General features: G+C 41.4%; 1 protein-coding gene across 1 annotated transcript in view; it reads right to left on the reverse strand.

Annotated features, from left to right (window-relative positions):
* The window catches only part of PPARG (peroxisome proliferator activated receptor gamma), a 55899-nt gene that overhangs the window by 16986 nt on the left and 20037 nt on the right, over window positions 1-18876 (reverse strand). The window contains exons 2-3 of the mRNA XM_036404706.2: window positions 4913-5140; window positions 2184-2353 (exon numbers count right to left, since the gene is read on the reverse strand). Of these exons, the coding sequence (XP_036260599.1) occupies window positions 2184-2353; window positions 4913-5132 (390 nt within the window). The 5' untranslated portion in view covers window positions 5133-5140. The remainder of the gene's footprint in view (window positions 1-2183; window positions 2354-4912; window positions 5141-18876) is intronic.

The raw sequence follows: 18876 nt of genomic DNA on the forward strand, positions 1-18876 counted from the left end.
CAGGGAAACAAGGAAAGGGATGGGACAGGGAACAGGGAAAAACCCTGCAGGGACAGGAACAGGGAAAAGGATGGGACAGGGAACAGGGAAAAACCCTGCAGGGACAGGGAAACAAGGAAAGGGATGGGACAGGGAACAGGGAAAAAACCCTGCAGGGACAGGGAACAGAGAAAAAACCCTGCAGGGACAGGGAACAGGGAAAAACCCTGCAGGGACAGGAACAGGGAAAAGGATGGGACAGGGAACAGGGAACAACCCTGCAGGGACAGGGAAACAGGGAAAAAACCTGCAGGGACAGGGGAACAAGGAAAGGATGGAACCAGGAAACAGGGAAAAAACCCTGCAGGGACAGGAACCAGGGAAAAGGATGGGACAGGGAACAGGGAAAAGGATGGAATCAGGAAACAGGGAAAAGGATGGGACCAGGGAAACAGGGAAAATGATGGAACCAGGAAACGGGGAAAAGGATGGAACGAGGAAAACAGGGAAAAGGATGGAACCGGGGAAAGGGATGGAACCAGCAAAACAGGGAAAGGGCTGGAACCGGGGAAAGGGATGGAACCAGGGAAAGGGATGGAACCAGGAAAACAGGGAAAAGGATGGAACCAGGGAAAGGGATGGAACCAGGAAAACAGGGAAAAGGATGGAACCAGGGAAAGGGATGGAACCAGGAAAACAGGGAAAAGGATGGAACCAGGGAAACAGGGAAGGGATGGAACCAGGAAAACAGGGAAGGGATGGAACCAGGGAAACAGGGAAGGGATGGAACCAGGGAGCTGCCAGGGCATCCTGGCCCTGCTCCACCCACCCAGGACACGTGAGAGATGGATTTCCAAAGGAGGCACAGCTCCTGTCACCATCCTCTCTGCTCCTGTTCATCCTCTGATCTAGTGTTTCCAACCCCATTCAATAGAAGGATAAAATTCCCAAAAAGTTGGAGAAGCTTTAGGGAATCAGTGGGGTTTAAAGCACATTAGGGACGGCATTTAAGGGCACAACTCCAAAGGAAGCAAAGCTCTGTTTGTCCCACTGCTTGTGGGAAATGATTACAAACCAAATGGGACATTTTCAAAATATAAAGTTCACTACCAGTGTAAAAAATTCGTTGAAAACAATGACAAACCAAAAATTCTGCCAACAGCAGTTCCATTTCTGGTAAATTAAAATGGTTCTTATTTCTCTTTCTACAGTTTAAATATGTTTTTTTGGATCAGTCATAATTAATTAATACAGTTTATCCAGAGTTATCTCCCATTTTCCTTGTAAAAATTATTTTTTCCTCACAGGGAATAATAACAGTACAAGCACGATGCCAACTTTTATTTATATAATTAACTGTAATTTAAGTAACGTACTTTGTACTTATTGCTTTATGTGTGCTCCTAATTCACTGCTAAGAATTTTATTTAAGCTCTGGAATGGTTCTTTCCTTTTAGTTATTTTCCTCAAGATACTGAAAATGGAGAAGATAGGAATTTCACATTCAACTCTAATGTTTTTCTTTGAATTCAATGAAATAGTAATAATTTAATTCTCTGACATTTCTTCCCTCATTCTTGAGGACTGCAATTTTTACACCATTCATTTGTCCTTTACATATTATAAACACTAAATATCACTGACATAAAAAATCAGCGGGGTTTTAAAGCAGCAAGCACATTCCTCAATACCTTCAGACTTCTCTGTATTCACCTAAAATGTGTAAAATGGGTAAAAAACCTCGAATTAATCAGAATAACAGAGCCTGAATTTTAATTGCTCAAAGTTTTGGAGTTGGGCATGAATTTGGTGCATTCTAAGAATTCAGATTTTCTGCACATGACACCCAAGGAAGGGAATGAAATATACTTGCACGATTGAAAGAAGGGGAAAAAACACACAAAAAAATTGAATAGATCAATACAATCAACAAGAAAAAACCCGAAGCTTTTAAAAAACAAGCAAGGTTTTAAAAAACAAGGTTTTGAAAAAAGCAAGGTTTTAAAAAAAAGCAAGGTTTTAAAAAAAAGCAAGGTTTAAAGAAACATCTGCTTATTAACCCATAAATTATACGCAGAAAAATTGACACAAAGACCTAAAACTTTTTTTTTTTTTTTTTAAAAGCACGAAGGTGTGATTTTCCCAAGTGATTCTTGAGATGAACACAGTACCAGATGTTAATCCAAGTGCTTTTTGGAGCTCACCTTGCAGCCCTCGCAGGCGTGCACGCCGTAGTGGAAGCCCGAGGCTTTGTCGCCGCACACGCGGCACTCGATGGCCATCAGCGAGTTGGACGCCTCCTCGTGAGCTTTGCTGTACAGCTGCACCTTCTCTGAGAAATAGGGGGGGGAAGGAGGCTCCAGCTTGATGGCACCTGTGCACAGGGGAGAGGTGAGTGGTAAACTCCAGCTGAATTCATGGGGGAAGGGATGTCTTGGGAAGGCTGATCTACAACAGAGGCTGGGCAGAGTTACAGAATAAAGCAGGGATTTATTCAAAGCATCTCCTCCATGGATGCACCTTTGTACCCAAGATGAACCAAAATGGTCCCAAAATGCACAGCCAGGCACGGGGTCTGTCACTGGGATCAGTTCTGCTCCATTTGCATCTTGCAGTTCATTGTCCCATTCCAGCTTTAGCCCCTGCAGTCCCATCCTTGTTTTTCTCTCTCCAGCCCACGGGGTTTGTGCTCTTGGGCTGAGATTTGGATCATTTGTCCTTGGTGCCCAGCTGGAGCAGGAATTGTTTTGTCTCCCTGCTCTGTGCACAGAGCTCAGCATCCCCTCATATGAAGCCCAGACCCACACACTAAAGCAGCACAGAATGTGAAAAATACAAAAGCCAAAACCGGAGGCACCAGGAGCAGTGAGGAATAAGCACAAGGCATCCCAGGGATGCTGGGCTGGGATGGCCAGGTCTGCCCCACAGCAAAGCCACAGCAGACCAGGGCTGCAGAAGGAGCTGGAGCTGCATTGCAGTGGCTGCAGAAGCTGGAAGGGGCAGGTGCTGCTGGACAAAGGTGTTACAGATCCAGCTCTCAGCTCTGGAGTGTGCAAGGGTTCAAGATGGATACTAAAAATTAATGTATGGAGAAGTCAGGCTTTACTCAGTCTCCACCTGGTTTATTCCTTCAAGGTGTTGGAAACTCCTACAGGGAGATGGGCTGGAGTGTCAAATCTAGTTTAAAACATATTCAAGTGTCTAATAGAGCTGTATATTCAACAATACATTATTCAATAATAATATGTTATTGTATATAATAATATTATATAATATATGTTATATAATAGAACATGATATAATATACAGTATATTATTATCTATAGTATATTATACTATATATTATTATATATAGTATATTATACTATATATAATACTATAATAATATATATAATAATATAATGTATATTATATAATATAATATTACTATATAACATACTATATATTATTATATATTATTATATAATTATATTGTATTATAATATAATACTATATATTATATAACACTATATATTATATAATACTATTATAATATAATATAATACTATATAGTATATCTACTATATAGTATATTATTATATTATTCAATAAATATCCAATAATATATCATTCATATATATATATATATATATATATATATATATATATATATATGTAATAAAATAAAATAATATCAGATATTTCCAGAAATTTAGCTCTCTCCTGGGAAAAACTGTTCAACTTTGGGTGCAGTTTAGAGATAAATTTTCTCTTCTGAAAGTTTCTAATTAAGAGAGCAATTTCTAATATTGAATGGTCTCAAACAAGTAAGTGTGATGTCTTTAAATCAATCATCACTGAAGAGAGCTGTGACGTCTGAAAGTCACATTACATCAGGGATGATGTAACAGAGTATTAAAGAAGGTAAATATTTTTATTTTTCCTGATTGGCTATACTATACAAACTAGAAAGATTTATTCCTATATAAACTGGGAAGAAATTATCTAAGTAAAGATGAGGAGAATTTCTGCCATCTAAACTCTGCTGCACTCCTTAAAAGTACTTGGCATTAAAGTGTTATGAATATTTCTAGTTGAACAAAAGAAAAATAAATGACTGGTGGAAAAATGTCCATTCATTTATTACAGCAGTAGTGCAGAGACACACAGCTCCTGCTTCACTGTACCACCCAAATTAAACACCACAATTTCCCCTGAAAGAGTTCTTGTACAGATGACTACAAAAAAAAAATGAGGTCACATCTAAGCAGAAGTGCATCCTCAAAAGAGTTCCAGGCACAGCACCTCCCAATCCTACGCTGAGCAGGAATGCAGTGATAATTTATTTAGGAATAGGTCACTTCCTTTCTTAAAAGGAAGTTAGGTGTAATTTTTCAGTGTGTATTGTGGAAGACCAGCATGTTTCACAGCAGGTAATAAAAAAAAAAATAATCCAGGAGCTGTGATGGAGCTGGAACAATGCTGTGCCTCAGGTCTAGCCAAGATTTCTACTCCATCCCTTTCTAAGGCTGTTTGGAATTGAAAAGCTGCACATATTAATAATTCAGATTATGCTCTGCATGCTGGGCATTCTTCAACATTCAGGGAGTTTGTTCTGCACTGTGTGCACTGAGTTCAAAGGAAAAGCTGCACACGAGGTGCAGGAGTAGGAGACAACAGAGGGGTTCATGTGTCTACTAAAATGTCATTTTGGACACTTTATGGTGCCTCCCCTAAGCCCCAGCTGCTGCTCTGGCAGGGTGAAGGTCTGCTGGAGCATTTTCCCTTTTCTTGAAGGTCTGCTGGAGCATTTTCCCTTTTCCATCTGCCCTCAAGAACATCTCTGCTGACACAGGAGATCTGAGTTCTAAATCCCTTTGCTGCTAGCACACGTTCCAGGGAATGAAGGAAACACTGACACGAGGGAAACACTTCAAAACAAGGCAGAGCTTACTTTGGCAATCCTGGAGCTTGATATCATATTTATAATCCAGGCCTGACTGGTCAGCTCTGGCAAGGGGGAGATCTTCATAGTGAGGGGAGGAAATGCTGGAGAAGTCGACGGTGGTGAAGGGCTTGATGTCAAAGGAATGTGTGTGATCATCCATGGCTGACAGATCCATGGGGCTGATTCCAAAATTCAGGGGCCAAAACGGCATTTCTGTGTCAACCATTGTAATCCCTGCAAACACCAACAAGAAAATGACATTTTAGGATGTTTATCTCCAGTCTGTTCAGCCCCAAGCTGATCTCCAAGTGTCCCACGTTCACAGGCTCAAAATTAAAACTTTAACTTCATCTCTCCATAGCATTCTTGTCAACAAAATTAGAAGTCTTCCACAAATAATTCTCATTTTTGCAAATTCTCAGCACCATTCTTCCCAAGTGCCTGAAAATCTCAAGGGTTTTTATATTAAGAAAAAACCCCCAAAGTAGCTGGCATAAAATAGTGGTGGTTTTCCTCCAAATCATGAGAAATATTTGAAAACTGTGCTCATTTGAGTTTGCCAAAAAGTTTAATCCCAGTCTTGAACCCAAGGATCAAGGAAATGTAAGTTATGGCTTTTAAAATTCCATATATATTTATGCAAACCTTGAAAGCAGAAAACAAATAAGAAACTTCTATTTGCAAAAATCTCCTGCAAGTTGAGTGAATTTAGATTGAGATATGAAATATTTTTCCAAGTCCTCTTTTGACAAATAGCTGAACCAAAATCCTTTATTTAGATATACTTCAACTATGAAAAAGTTTGTAAGTTCCAGCAAGTGAACTGAAATCCTTGATTTAGATATATTTCAACTATAAAAAAGTTTGTAAGTTCCAGCAAGTGAACCGAAATCCTTGATTTAAACAGATTTCAACCATGAAGAGGTCTGTGAGTTACAGCAAGTGCAAAGGCTATTTTATAACCAGTGTCTGTGTTTAATTTTCCACTATTTATAAAAAGAACATTCTACCCTAAAAATAGAAGAGATGTTTCAGAACTAAAATAGCTTGGTCACTTTGGCTGTTTAATTTGGACTTTAAACCCAATCAAGTGAGTGGCCTTTAACCTCTAGATAACAGAAACTCTGATTTGATCTGCTTTGAATCAAAACTACTCTGTCCCACAGCCAGAAGTGCTGTTGCAAAATAAAGATATTGGAGCAGGGGTGCTCCAGAGTTTGGATCTCGTCTGTTCTTGACAGGTGATGAAGCTGTGCCTGCCCTCCCCACCAGCTCTGCTGAATGCCAGTGCCCAGAAATGGTGGCACTTTGCCTTCCCTCAGGAATGGCACCAGCACTCCTCCCACTTTCAGGACTCCCAGCACAACCCTGCCGTTGTTCTGCCTTGGCCTTGACAAGGGAGCTTCTAAATTCTTAAATGTGAGAGGAGAGATTCTCACTGCAGTGGGAACACAGAGGTGCTGCTGCACCCCAGCCATGCCCAGTCCCACTGGCTGGGATGTCAGGGATGTTCTCCTTAATGAAAGGAGGGAAACAACAGGATGTCAAATTGCCACAAATCCCTGGGGAAAATCCATGGCAGCTTGGCAGGGTACCTTGGTGTTGTGCGTTATCTCCCAAATGTCAGGTTTCAAGTGCAGGGCTCAAACCATGAGCTCTGCCCAGGGAATGGTGACATTCCCAGGGCTGCCAGAGCTCCAGGAGCTCCCAAGGCTGCCCAGAGTGTTGGGGTGGCTGGGCAGGACCAGGAGCTGCACTGGATGATCCTTGGGGGTCCCTTCAGCTCAGGAGATTCTCTGATTTGATGACATTTTCTGTCAGCACAAAGTGAAATCCCTGGCCATGAGCACTGGGAAATGTCTTCCTAAAACAGATTTCCCAACAAAACAATAAACCAGGACAGACTCCTTCTTAAGATCCCTTTTCTTGCAATGGCCAGACTCGTCTTTAAAAAATACAGAAACCAAGAGACATTTTAAATTGGTTTGTATTCCTTTAGACAAGAGACATCAAGGGTTATTGCTCTGCCTCGTGGGTGGAGGATGCTACAGGCACAGCCCAGGTTCATCCCAGGAGTTCCCAGGCTGCTGTGTGGCCAAGGAATAACTGCAGGAAACCAAATCCTCACAAGGCAGGAGAACCCACAGGCACAGCTGCCCCTGCACAGCCACCTCCCTGCTCTGAGGCAGCTCCTGGAGAGGTTCAGCACCTGCTGAAAGGCAAGGACAAGCTGGGGCCACTCCATGAGGAGAAGTGGCCTCCATCATCTGCCCCTGATCCCACTGCAAAGTGAACAGTTCTACTGCACTGTCCATCAAAGCTCTGAAAAACATCCTGACAACCTGGAGACCTCAGCACTTTGTGTTCTCAAGTGAAAAAGCTCCAGTTTCAAACCCCTGTGGGCTGAACAGCAGTTTAGAGCTGAGCTGGGTTTCACTTCACTCAGCCCGTGGCTGGGATGTTCTGGAGAAGGCCATGATGTGTACCATGAGTAATTCTGTGACACTCCTGCATCATTCCCACCCAGAGAGTGCAGGAATTTCCCTGGCTACAGATATCTCACAGCTTAGACAAACTCAGATAAGCAGGTGAGTCCAGAGGGCTGGCTTGGCACTCACAAGCTGCAAAATCTAAGAGCTTGTAGTAATTCCTTATCAGAAATCTCATTTCCCAGTCAGCACAGCCAAATCATTTCAGCAAAGTCGACCAAAAAATGCCAGAGTGGTTTTGTGGTAAAAGTATCTCCAGTCTAGAAGTGTGATGGGTTAGATTTTTGTGATGTTTTAGAAGGGACAAAATAAAATTAAATAATTAAAGTAACCTGTTGTTTAAGCATCACTGCATAGAAGGGATTTGGCTTCATGTTCTTCCCCTGCCAGTTGTTTTTATCTCTGTGTCTGCCCAAATCACACACATGCTCTGTATGCTGAGAACAGAGGAGACACAAATGCCAAGATCACCCTGAAGAGAAAACCAGGGAATTGTGGCTGCACCTATCAGCCACTGCAGGTCACTGAGTAATTCTGCTTTACCCTACTCCTCTTTCTGCTGCAAGGTAATAAAATCTGGAGCCAGCAGCCATTTACAAATCTTCAGTCAAAAGCCCATAAACTCCACCCCTTCCAGAGGTTAACATCCCAGGACTCTCAAGATCCCACAGTAATATTGTTCACAAGCAGTTCTGAATGATGAGAACTTCCAGGCTTGCTCAGGTTTTGGGTATAAAACACAAAGCATCTTGTTGCAGTTTTAAAGATCCAATCTTCACATATGATTTAAACAAATGATGGGTATCTTGTTCAATTTAACAAAATTTTCTATGACAAGAGAAACAATGAATTTTTATTTTCAGATGAATTTATATTAGAGATACTCAAATGAAGGAAACATCTTCTGTGCTATTTTTATTCTTGCATTATTGAAAACCCAAATGTGAAGACTGTTCCTATGTTTAATGGTTATTTTACAAATGCTTCTATTTTGCATGTAGCTTTACTTGATTTTTGCTGTGTACTTCGTCTTTTTTCCTCCCCAGGAAAGAGGAATGACAACATTTCCCTCTGGAAAAGAGAAAATCAACTAATTGTAGTCTGCTCATGGTTTTAAAACACCCAAAACCCAAAAACCAAGATTAAAAAAATCCAATGGACAAGTCCAATGAACAGACTGGAGAACGCTTTTATAACTCACAGCTGCCTGGGTGACATCCAGGTAACAGATCTGTAAATATTTCTCTGATTTAGAAGATTCTCAAGTGCAAAAACCCTTCTCAGCCAGCAAGAGGCTGTGCAGAACAGCAGCAGGGATGTTATTTGGGAAGTCAGATTGAGGAGCTTGGACAATAAATCCTCCAAAAGAGCAGGAGTGAAAGAGATAATGCTGCTGAGATAACATTTAATTCTGAGATATGGAGCTTGCTGAGTGCCTTCACCCTGTTGAATTCCTGTGGAGCTGCTCAGGGCCATGTGCAGGGAACCACTGAGCTCACCTGGCACAGCCAGCCCTGGTCATTGTGCTGCTGATAGGCACAAATCTCATCATCACCTCATCTCCTGCCTGATCTGCTCTCCAGTTCCTCAGACAGTTATTCCCTGCTAGGAGAACATAAAATCTAACAGAGGAGATTGCCATGGTATGAAAAACATCCTGGATCACGAGCTGCTCCTTACCATAAACACTACCTGTGCTCAGGTAACCTGAAGGGCCTGTTGTGCTGCATTCTAGACACGCTCTTTCCAGACAAAACTACCAAAATATCACCCTACAGGTATTTAATGAAGCAACCAGAACATCCCAACTGACGGGAGTTACAGAAAATAAGAAGCCAAAAATAAATAGGTAAAGTCTGTCAGCTTTGAAGCATTATTAAAATCAAGGAAGGTATAATGGAATAATATGGGCAGGAATAAATATGGACAAATTGATATCTGAACTAAATAATGCTACTTCTAGATAAGAAATACTGATTTATGGATCTGAAATACTCACGGGCTGGTAGGTCAGATTTAAAAGGAAAAACACTTCAAAATCAAGGGTTTTCAAAATCCGTGGGTTTTTCTTAATGAAGACAAATTTTGTGGAACAGATTGGATTTCCTCTCCTGTATAAATGTGTCAGAGTTTGTCAAGTAAACTCATACACAAGTCCAGCAGAACCTAATGGGACTTTTTCCAATTAATTTCATTAAGGCAGCTCAGACTCTCTGTGAAATAATACCTACAAAAGTTGGTTAAGATCACACAATCATCCTCAGCTTTTAGGAAAGATTTCGAGATGGTGAAGGGGCAGCTTGGTACCACATAGATCCAATTTATTGATCCATTTGGAAGAATAACATCACATTTTATGTGTGCCTTGCAAAACCACATCTGCCCTAAGTAATGGCACCACATGCACTGAGTTGAAGACCTGCCCTGATGTCTCAGAGGAGAAGGGCTCTGGAAAGGGAGCAGACAGTCTTGTGATACCCTCTGCATTCCCCTCCCAATAACTGAGTCCTCTTGTTGCCTCTGACACAGAAATTCTGTGTGGCAATACTGGAGCAGCTCGATTCTGCCTTTTATCAGTGCTGCCCTCAGCTCCCAGTGAGGGGCTGTGAACTTCAGGTTATTGAGAGAAAACCCCATCTTACTGCATTTGATTTTTGCTGGCCAAACCCCTCAGATTCTTGCCTCAGTTCTGTGTTTTTCCAGTGAGAGAACATTACCTTCCCTCCCTCCCCTCCATTCCCTGTGCTGTCCACAGAACACCTCTCCTCTCAGCAGGTGTGGGTTACTCCACAGATTTTGAATATTCCTGTTTATGCCAGAGTATAGTGGAGCTCTAAGCTTTCAGTCTTTAGGAGATATCTTCCTCAATGATGAAAATGGTATATTTTTCACTAATAGCAACTACCACTAAAATGGACTTCATCTAATAGAGAATATTTGTATCAAGCAGAGATAATTCTGTTTTGGATTTACCAAACTCTGTTAATTTTTTTTTTGTCCCAAACAATGACTCAAAGCTGTTGTCCATTGCTATTTCCCCCATTCCCGGCCGGCAGATTCCCGATTTTCCCCCATTTCCCGGCACAGGACCCGAACCTCTCCGTGTCCTGTTGCTGCAGAGTCAGCAGAGGGAGCACAACGTAACTAAAAAAAAAAAACCTCTTTCCAAGAACTCCGCTGGCACAGCCAGTGATGCTCCTAAACAAACAAACAAGCACAAAGAGGGTGGAGAAAGAGCCTCGGTGGCTGATGCCCCCAATTCTGAGTTTGACAAAGTCAGCGCTTTGCCAACTGCAGCAGGAAAAGCAAAGGAACAACAACCAAAAACCTATAAAGCTTTGCTTTAAAAAACTCATTACAGAATTTTTTACTATTTAAAAGGAGAGATAGAAAGGGTTTTTTTTTGTTTGTTTGTTTTTATCTATGCACACTCAAAATACTGTTAGAATAAAACAAAAAATGTTTCAATGATGTGATGATGAACAAACACACTGAACAGCAATATTGATAGGATTAAAATAGTTATTCAAAGCAGTAATTTCCCAAAGAAATCACACATTAGAAACCACTATGGATGTGGGAAAAGGGTCCAGGCTACTGAGAGGATAAGTGCTGCTAAATTTTTGATTGGAAATTCAAAGGGTTTTTGAAGCCACAGTGTTGCTCCCCTGCACCCAGCCTGGAGCCAGGCACACTCCTGGGGCAGCACTGCCTCACCAGACCTGGGAATTTCCATTTCAAGCATGAATTTATCAAAAACACTCACAGGAATGAAAACTGACCTCACCATGGGACAGAAGAAGCAAATTTTTATGGGTTTGTTTCAAATAAAGAACTGCAAACGAAAGTTCCCTGCACCTTAATTTTAGCTGTGAAAACAAAGAAAATACCCAGGGTCTCTAGCAAATGTTGGGTGTCAAAACAGCTCCATAATAAAAAGTAACTTAGTGAAAAAATGAGCTCACAAATGAGTTCACAATGGCATTTTTTTGACATAGATGACTTTAAAAGCACTGCTGACTCCAAGCACAAGAGATTACATTTTCCTCTTCTTTCCTCAGATCCAGCTCTGAAGCCATCTAAAAATGGCCCTAAAAAATTGAACATGTCCAGCAGAAAATCCCCAAAAGAATCCACACAGAGAATACACTTAGGAAAGGAGGGAATAAACACTCTGTAATCAATAAAACCAGAGGAGGGTTCTGGAGCAAATGGCTTTGTCAGCCCAGGCCACACCTCAAGGGTTAATCACTGAGTAGGAGGGGCAGGAGCTGAGGAAAGAAAGGCTCCTCTCCCACCCACTGTCCAACCTGCAGAACCAGCACAGGGCCCAGACTCTGAGAGCAAAAGGAAAAGCAGCAACCAGGGGTGAGAGGAATGTTCAAGGTGTGCCAGCAAACCCAGAAACACCTGCAAACACTGCTGGGGATGCTCATTGCTGCCCCATCTCCCAGTCTGAGCAGTGCTGGATGGTCCAGAAATCAAACATTGCTGGGGATGCTCAGTTCTGCCCCATCTCCCAGTCTGACCAGTGCTGGGAGGCTCAGAGAACAAACAAATCAAACATTGCTGGGGATGCTCAGTTCTGCCCCATCTCCCAGTCTGACCAGTGCTGGATGGTCACAGAATCACAGAATCACAGAATTTCTAGGTTGGAAGAGACCTTCAAGATCATCGAGTCCAACCCATGTTCTAATACCTCAACTAGATCATGGCACCAAGTGCCACATCCAGTCTCTTTTTAAACACATCAAGGGATGGTGACTCCACCACCTCCCTGCGTAGATGATTCCAGTATTTGACCACTCTTTCTGTGAAAAACTTCCTCCTTAATTCTAGCCTGTATCTCTCTTGGCACAGCTTGAGACTGTGTCCAGAAAATAAACAAACAAACAAACAAACACTGCTGGGGATGCTCATTGTGCCCCATTTCCCCGTCTGATCAGAGCTGGGTGCCTCAGAAAAGAAAAACACTGCTGGGGATGTTCAGTTCTGCCCCATCTCCCAGTTTGACCAGTGCTGGGAGGCTCAGAGAACAAACAAATCAAACATTGCTGGGGATGCTCATTGCTGCCCCATCTCCCATCTGACCAGTGCTGGATGGTCCAGAAAATAAACAAACAAACACTGCTGGGAATGCTCATTGTGCCCCATTTTCCTGTCTGACCAGTGCTGGATGGTCCAGAAATCAAACACTGCTGGGGATGTTCAATTCTGCCCCATCTCCCAGTTTGACCAGCTCTGGATGGCTCAGAAAACAAATCAAACACTGCTGGGGATGCTCAGTTCTGCCCCATCTCCCAGTTTGACCAGTGCTGGGAGGCTCAGAGAACAAACAAATCAAACACTGCTGGGGATGTTCAATTCTGCCCCATCTCCCAGTTTGACCAGTGCTGGGAGGCTCAGAGAACAAACAAATCAAACATTGCTGGGGATGTTCAATTCTGCCCCATCTCCCAGTCTGACCAGTGCTGGATAGCTTAGAAAACAAAAACACTGCTGGGGATGCTCAGTTCTGCCCCATCTCCCAGTCTGACCAGTGCTAGATGGCTCAAAAATCAAACATTGCTGGGGATGCTCATTGCTGCCCCATCTCCCAGTCTGACCAGTGCTGGGAGGCTCAGAGAACAAACAAATCAAACATTGCTGGGGATGCTCAGTTCTGCCCCATCTCCCAGTCTGACCAGTTCTGGATGGCTCACAAAACAAATCAAACACTGCTGGGGATGCTCAGTTCTGCCCCATCTCCCATCTGACCAGTGCTGGGTGCCTCAGAAATCCCAGTGGTTCAAGGGCTGCAGAGCCCCGTGCAGCCACATCCTTCAAAAAGCCAACTAAAAGGGGAGGTAATCCATTCATCCTCTCAGCAAGGCTGCACAGTAAAACACCAGGAGAAACTGTATAAATCCAAACACTTGGAAAGGCCAAAAGAAAGCAACTCATAAATCAGTGGGAAATGTATTTTATTCCTATAGCTGAATTATAACTACAAGCTGTGCTCACTAAAAGCACAGTCCATAAAATTTACCACAACGTTTAAGAGGCAGTTGTTAATAGAAACAAGGAAGAAAAGCCCATTCAGGGAATAATAGAGCTGTTTAGTGTTAAATAAATTTTCTATTCCATGGAATTCACACAAAACAGCCTGGGTTACTTGGAATAGCAGCATTTTATACCCTTGCAGCAACATAAACCCTTGTAAATATAATTGCAAATGAGAAACAAGTTCAACAATGCCACAGGCTACTCAGATATGCTACAAATTCTCCCATCCTATTTTAATTTGTTAATGTAGGGTTTGTTGCAGTCTGATACTGGATAGAGAGCCACGAAACTTCAGGTTATTCCAGGGTATGAAAGAAACTGATTGCAAGGCTGTGCTCAAGGAGCTTCAATAGAAATTGAGACTATTGGACAATGGGAAATTTCTGTATAAGAAATACTGATTTATGGATCTGAAAAACAGGCAGGCAGGTCAGATTTAACAGGAAAAACACTTCAAAATCAGGGAGAAATTAACTACAAATTCCTGGAAGTGACAGAGTTGGGCTCCTGATGGTAAAATCTGACTACAAGAGAAATAAAATGTTCTACTGCAGTCACAGCACTGGCAGAACAGGGAGATGAGGAGATGATTTCTGTTAAATCAGATTCAAAGTTTGTGGGAAATGTCCTCAAACTGTTCTTAGAAATCCCTGAGCAGAGAAATTGCACTTTCCTAGTTCCAGTCATGCTTTGTGAGTGATTCTGAAGAAAGACTTCTCTTCCAATGCCTCTTGTTTGAAAATGTCTTCAAAATCTCTCCCACTCTTCAAAATAGAGATGATTTTTTTTTTTTTTTGGGGAGGGGGGGGAATTACACCTCCAGGAGCATAAAAATGTGAAAAATAAGGTATCATCTGGTTGGTAATATAAAATCAGAATAAACCTCTGTAGGATTCCGAGGGGCAAGACCATAAATTGGCATTTCCAATGTGCCTCAGCAGAAGTGAAATGTGGCTCCTGTTGGTTTTGAGGGATTGGAGGAGAGCAGGAACAAGCAGCACGTCCCTGCCTTGTGCTGGCAGTATTGTAAAAGTGCCTCATTATATAAAATGTGGGCGTTGCTCTCTATGAATCATTGTGATTTAAAATAGGATCCTGATAGACAGGCAATGAATCACTTTGGATTTTGTAATCAGCAAGGGCTGACTTCTTGGGAGAGCCCTTTGCCCCCTTTGGCAAGCAGCTGAGGGAAGGTCTGCTCCAGCCCTGGAGGTGCCTCGCCGGGCTGAAGGAAGTCATTGATTCTAAAATATCCCCAAAAACGCCGTGTGGGACACAAGATAGCAGGGCTTTGTCAGCTGGAACAGCAGCACACAATTCAATTGATAAGAGTGTTAACATTCTCAGGCCTGTGCTTGGCTCCAAGGCTCAACATACTTTAATAATTTGGCATTTCTTTCTACTGGGCAGGCTTCGTATTGCTGGCTCTAAGAAAAGTTTGACCAACTACAAGGAATTAATAGAATTCCAAAAGATCATATTTGACGTTAAAAGTATTTTAAGAGCAAGTGACCCATCCAGAAGGTTCGTCTGCACGAGTTGTGACTGTGCTTTCAGGAGTCAGATGTGCCTTGAACTCAACAGAAAGTTTCCCAGTTTTGACAGAAATTCAGTGTTTGGCTCAAAATGGAGCAAAACTCTCATTTTGAATATTGCATTGGTGCTAATGGCATCCAAACACCTGCCTAGAGTTCAACTCTTTTAAAACCACAGTTTTTGGCTAAGAAAGGACTTCTTTGGCCAAGATACATGATTAAATTACATCTCCTCCACACAGATAAATCCATGTGTGTCGTAACACACATCCATCAGAAATTAGGGGCTCATAAAATGCTCTATTTCCTGTGTGAAACGACTGCTGCAGTGGCAAGGCTGTGCCCAGAGTTAAGAACACAAACTCCCAGCACCACAAAGTCCCAGTGGCACTGTCAGCCAGCAGCCTGCTGATGTTTCAACAGGGAACAGCTCTGTCTCAAGCCTTCAAAAGCAGCACAAAAACGTTCATTGAATTTATGCTGTGCTCACACATGGTGTGTTGTATGAAAATGTGATTTTCCAGGATTTCAGGTGGTGTGGCAGAGCACAAACCTGCGTGGGCACCACAGCTATGGACAGGACAATCTGCTGCTCCAGTGCTTATCTGCTTTCATCAGGCCATTATCAACATGTCTCTTAATGCAGTTTATATATTAATAATAGACTCCATTCTCTGGAAATGGTGCTTGGCCAATAATTAACAGCTGAGGTATCAATTGAGGATGGAATCTTCAATGGTTGTAGTCCCTTCTGGAATTCAGAACACAAAGTTTGCATTTGTTTTTGAAATGTTAATAACTTTCATAGTAAATGTTACGTGAACCATATCGAGTTCATCTTCTCCTTTTAAAACACTGTAGATGTGATGAATTTGATACTCACCCTGAAGAATTTTTGTAATTTTAATACTGAACTAACCACATCAAGTTTTCTCAATCCATGTTGTAGTAATAGGGAATTTAGGGATGCAGAATTCTGTTGGGAAGAAGCCTGGGATTATTTTCTCTCCTCAGACTCTGTCATGTCAGTGCTTTTTAATGTTCACAAGACAGTAAACTTCAGTATTGTTTCCAAGAGATGAGCTAATAAGGCACACAACTGGACTGGGGTGAAATACACTCATTAATATCCTAAATGCAGTTCCCTGCCATGGCAGAATACTGAATACTCCCACAGGAAGAGGAGGAGGAGGAGGAGGAGGAGGAGGAAAAAAATGCCACATGAATTTAAACTCATTCCTTGAATTAAATCCCACTTTTAAAGTTTTTCCTGGAAGTTAAACACACTGCAAATAATCCATAAAAATGCATCTCTCTCATTGGGATGAGTCATTTCCATCACATTCTCATCTTCCCAGCACTAAAAATGCAAAATTATTTGAATACAGCAAGACTGGAGGGAGGGCCCACGTGATTTGACTGAGTTTTGGCAAAATATTTAATCTGTTGGACAATCACCAAGTTGTAAAAGTGAAAAAGCACCATGTTGCAAAACTCATTCATGAACGTAAACATGCTGAGCATTTCTGCATTAAATACAGGGAGCTCAGAGAAACAGCAAACACACTTTCCTCTCTAGAATTCTGTAGAATTTCTGTACATCCAGTGTAAACTAATATTGCTCTGTGTGCCTCTGCAGCCACTGGCATGGCAAGATAAGTCCAACACACCAAACCCTGAGAAAGCAGATAAATAGCACCAAAGAGGGCTGAGCAGTCACCACTCTCCTCTTTTAGCTGTCCCCAAATCCACCATCTCACACACAAATCACAAATCATGCACTACAATTTTACCCACAGACTCTGGGATATTTGATAACTGGATTGGTTTGGTTTTAATTTATTTGGAATCATCAGATTTTGTTTTTTACACAGAGTTATTGAAGGGTATTTTCATTAGGGGCTCAAATGCTTCAAGCACATTTTCCTAAGCTTGGAAGGGAAGCAGAGGTGACATCCCAACATTATTCTGACAAGATAAACTAAAAAGGACCCCCAAAATTGATTATATCCAACAGCAGGCTCTCTACCCTACCCTGAGTAGAGTTAAATAATGTATTAATAAATACACATGATAAATAATGTAACAATTTATTACAATTAAATAATGTCATAATAAGCACACGTGAACTTTTGCACGCCTATCATCTGTTGCACAAATGGATCCCTTTCATCTTTTAAATGAGAAAAAAAAAATAAAATTAACCTTCTCAACTGTACAAACTGCAAAGCATCCAACCTGCTCAGCCACTTTCCAGCAGCAGAGCAATCCCTTGTCACCTGACTCCTGTACTTTTGACCCTCCAAAAATTTCCCAGCTGAAGCATGTTGACATGTTTTCACATGTGATTCAAGAGTGATTGCTCTCAATAGTGCTGGATGCTTATCACAGCTTGAGATCAATGTTCTTGGCCTCCCATGTGCTCCCTCTTTCTGAATTGTAATTTTTCCAGGCAGCTTTCAGGCTCTGCCCAAGTCAAGGTGGCTTCAGGCTGGGAGTGTGGGCTCGGGGCACGGGGAGGGTGAGCTGCTGTAACTGCAATTGCAACACTCTGAGGAGCATTTCATGAGCAGCAGGAAATTAATCTGCACTTCTGCTCCAGATTTAAGTTACCTTGAACAGTTTTCACTTGTGACTCTTCTGCTGGACTACAAGCTTCAAAAGAATCTTCTCCATTCTTTTTTTTTTTGGGGGGGGGGGGGTCAGTATAAAATACAATATTAAGTAATGTTGTGTTCAGTTTTTATTCCAGAAAAAAAATAGCTGGGGAATTTCTGAAGGAAATTAAGCATTGAGAATTGGTATTAGAAATATTAATTTTAAAGCCTGTGTTTGACTAAATAATAGCAAACTGAGAGAAAGAATGCTAAAGCATCTACTATAAAACCTGGGAATTAAGTTAGCACAAAACAACCTCCTTTAGTATTTCTAACTTTCAGCAAAAAAGAGAGGAATTTCATTTGGATTTTTCTGTTTTACATACTTCAGAAAAGCTTTGTGCAAACTGGTAGCTGAAACTACACCAACTACTGAGCAGAGGGAAAAAAACCCCAAATACCCTTAGATTCAGCACCCAGGATCTGAGTTACTCTGAAATAATGATACCAGAAAGCCCCAGACAGAACTGCTTCATCTTGAGCTCTAAACTAAATAATCATCATTAAGATTATAATATTAATACTGTAATTCTATAATTTATAATGTTGGTCAATATTGTAAGTTTATAGCCAACAGCTTCCCTACCAAACTCCAAGTAGTTCTGGATGTCACTTTATACATTGGGCAAATCAAATTATTCTCAGTGATGTCATTTTCCTTCCTTCCATTTGAAATTAATAAACTCAACCCTCTTTACCACTCAAAATCAAAATACCACAATCCATGGCTCAGACAGGGGATTATCAGCTCACTTTAGGTGATAATTGAAGAAGGGGACCTGAATTCTCCTGCCACCCCCCTCACAGTTTTCTGATAAAAGCTCCCCTGCAAAACAGCCCAGAATTGATGGAAATATTGAATTCTTTTCAAAATGTACTTTTTAAGGGAAAAAAACCTCAAGACACCATTGCCTTCAGAACACAGAAGGAACTTACTGAAAACAGAGTGGGGAAGTGCTGTCTGAACCTGAACTAAGAGATGAATATTCCCCCTGCAGCCCTTTTATAACAATAAAAAAGACAAAATATTTGTGGGGAAAGAACACGATTTCATCTTATATTTAATTTCAAAATCGTTAATGCACTTCAAAAAGAACTTAAATATAACCTGCATAATGATACATTAATGGGAAATTCTACAAAGCCCTGACTTGGTTACAGTTTCAAAAACCTGCTGTATTTTCTAATAAAGTATCTGGCATGGTTTAGATTTTATAATGTGTCTGAAAACTAAAAGGAAGGCA

The sequence above is a fragment of the Molothrus ater genome, chromosome 11, assembly GCF_012460135.2.
Source record: "Molothrus ater isolate BHLD 08-10-18 breed brown headed cowbird chromosome 11, BPBGC_Mater_1.1, whole genome shotgun sequence".
Lineage (NCBI taxonomy): Eukaryota > Metazoa > Chordata > Aves > Passeriformes > Icteridae > Molothrus > Molothrus ater.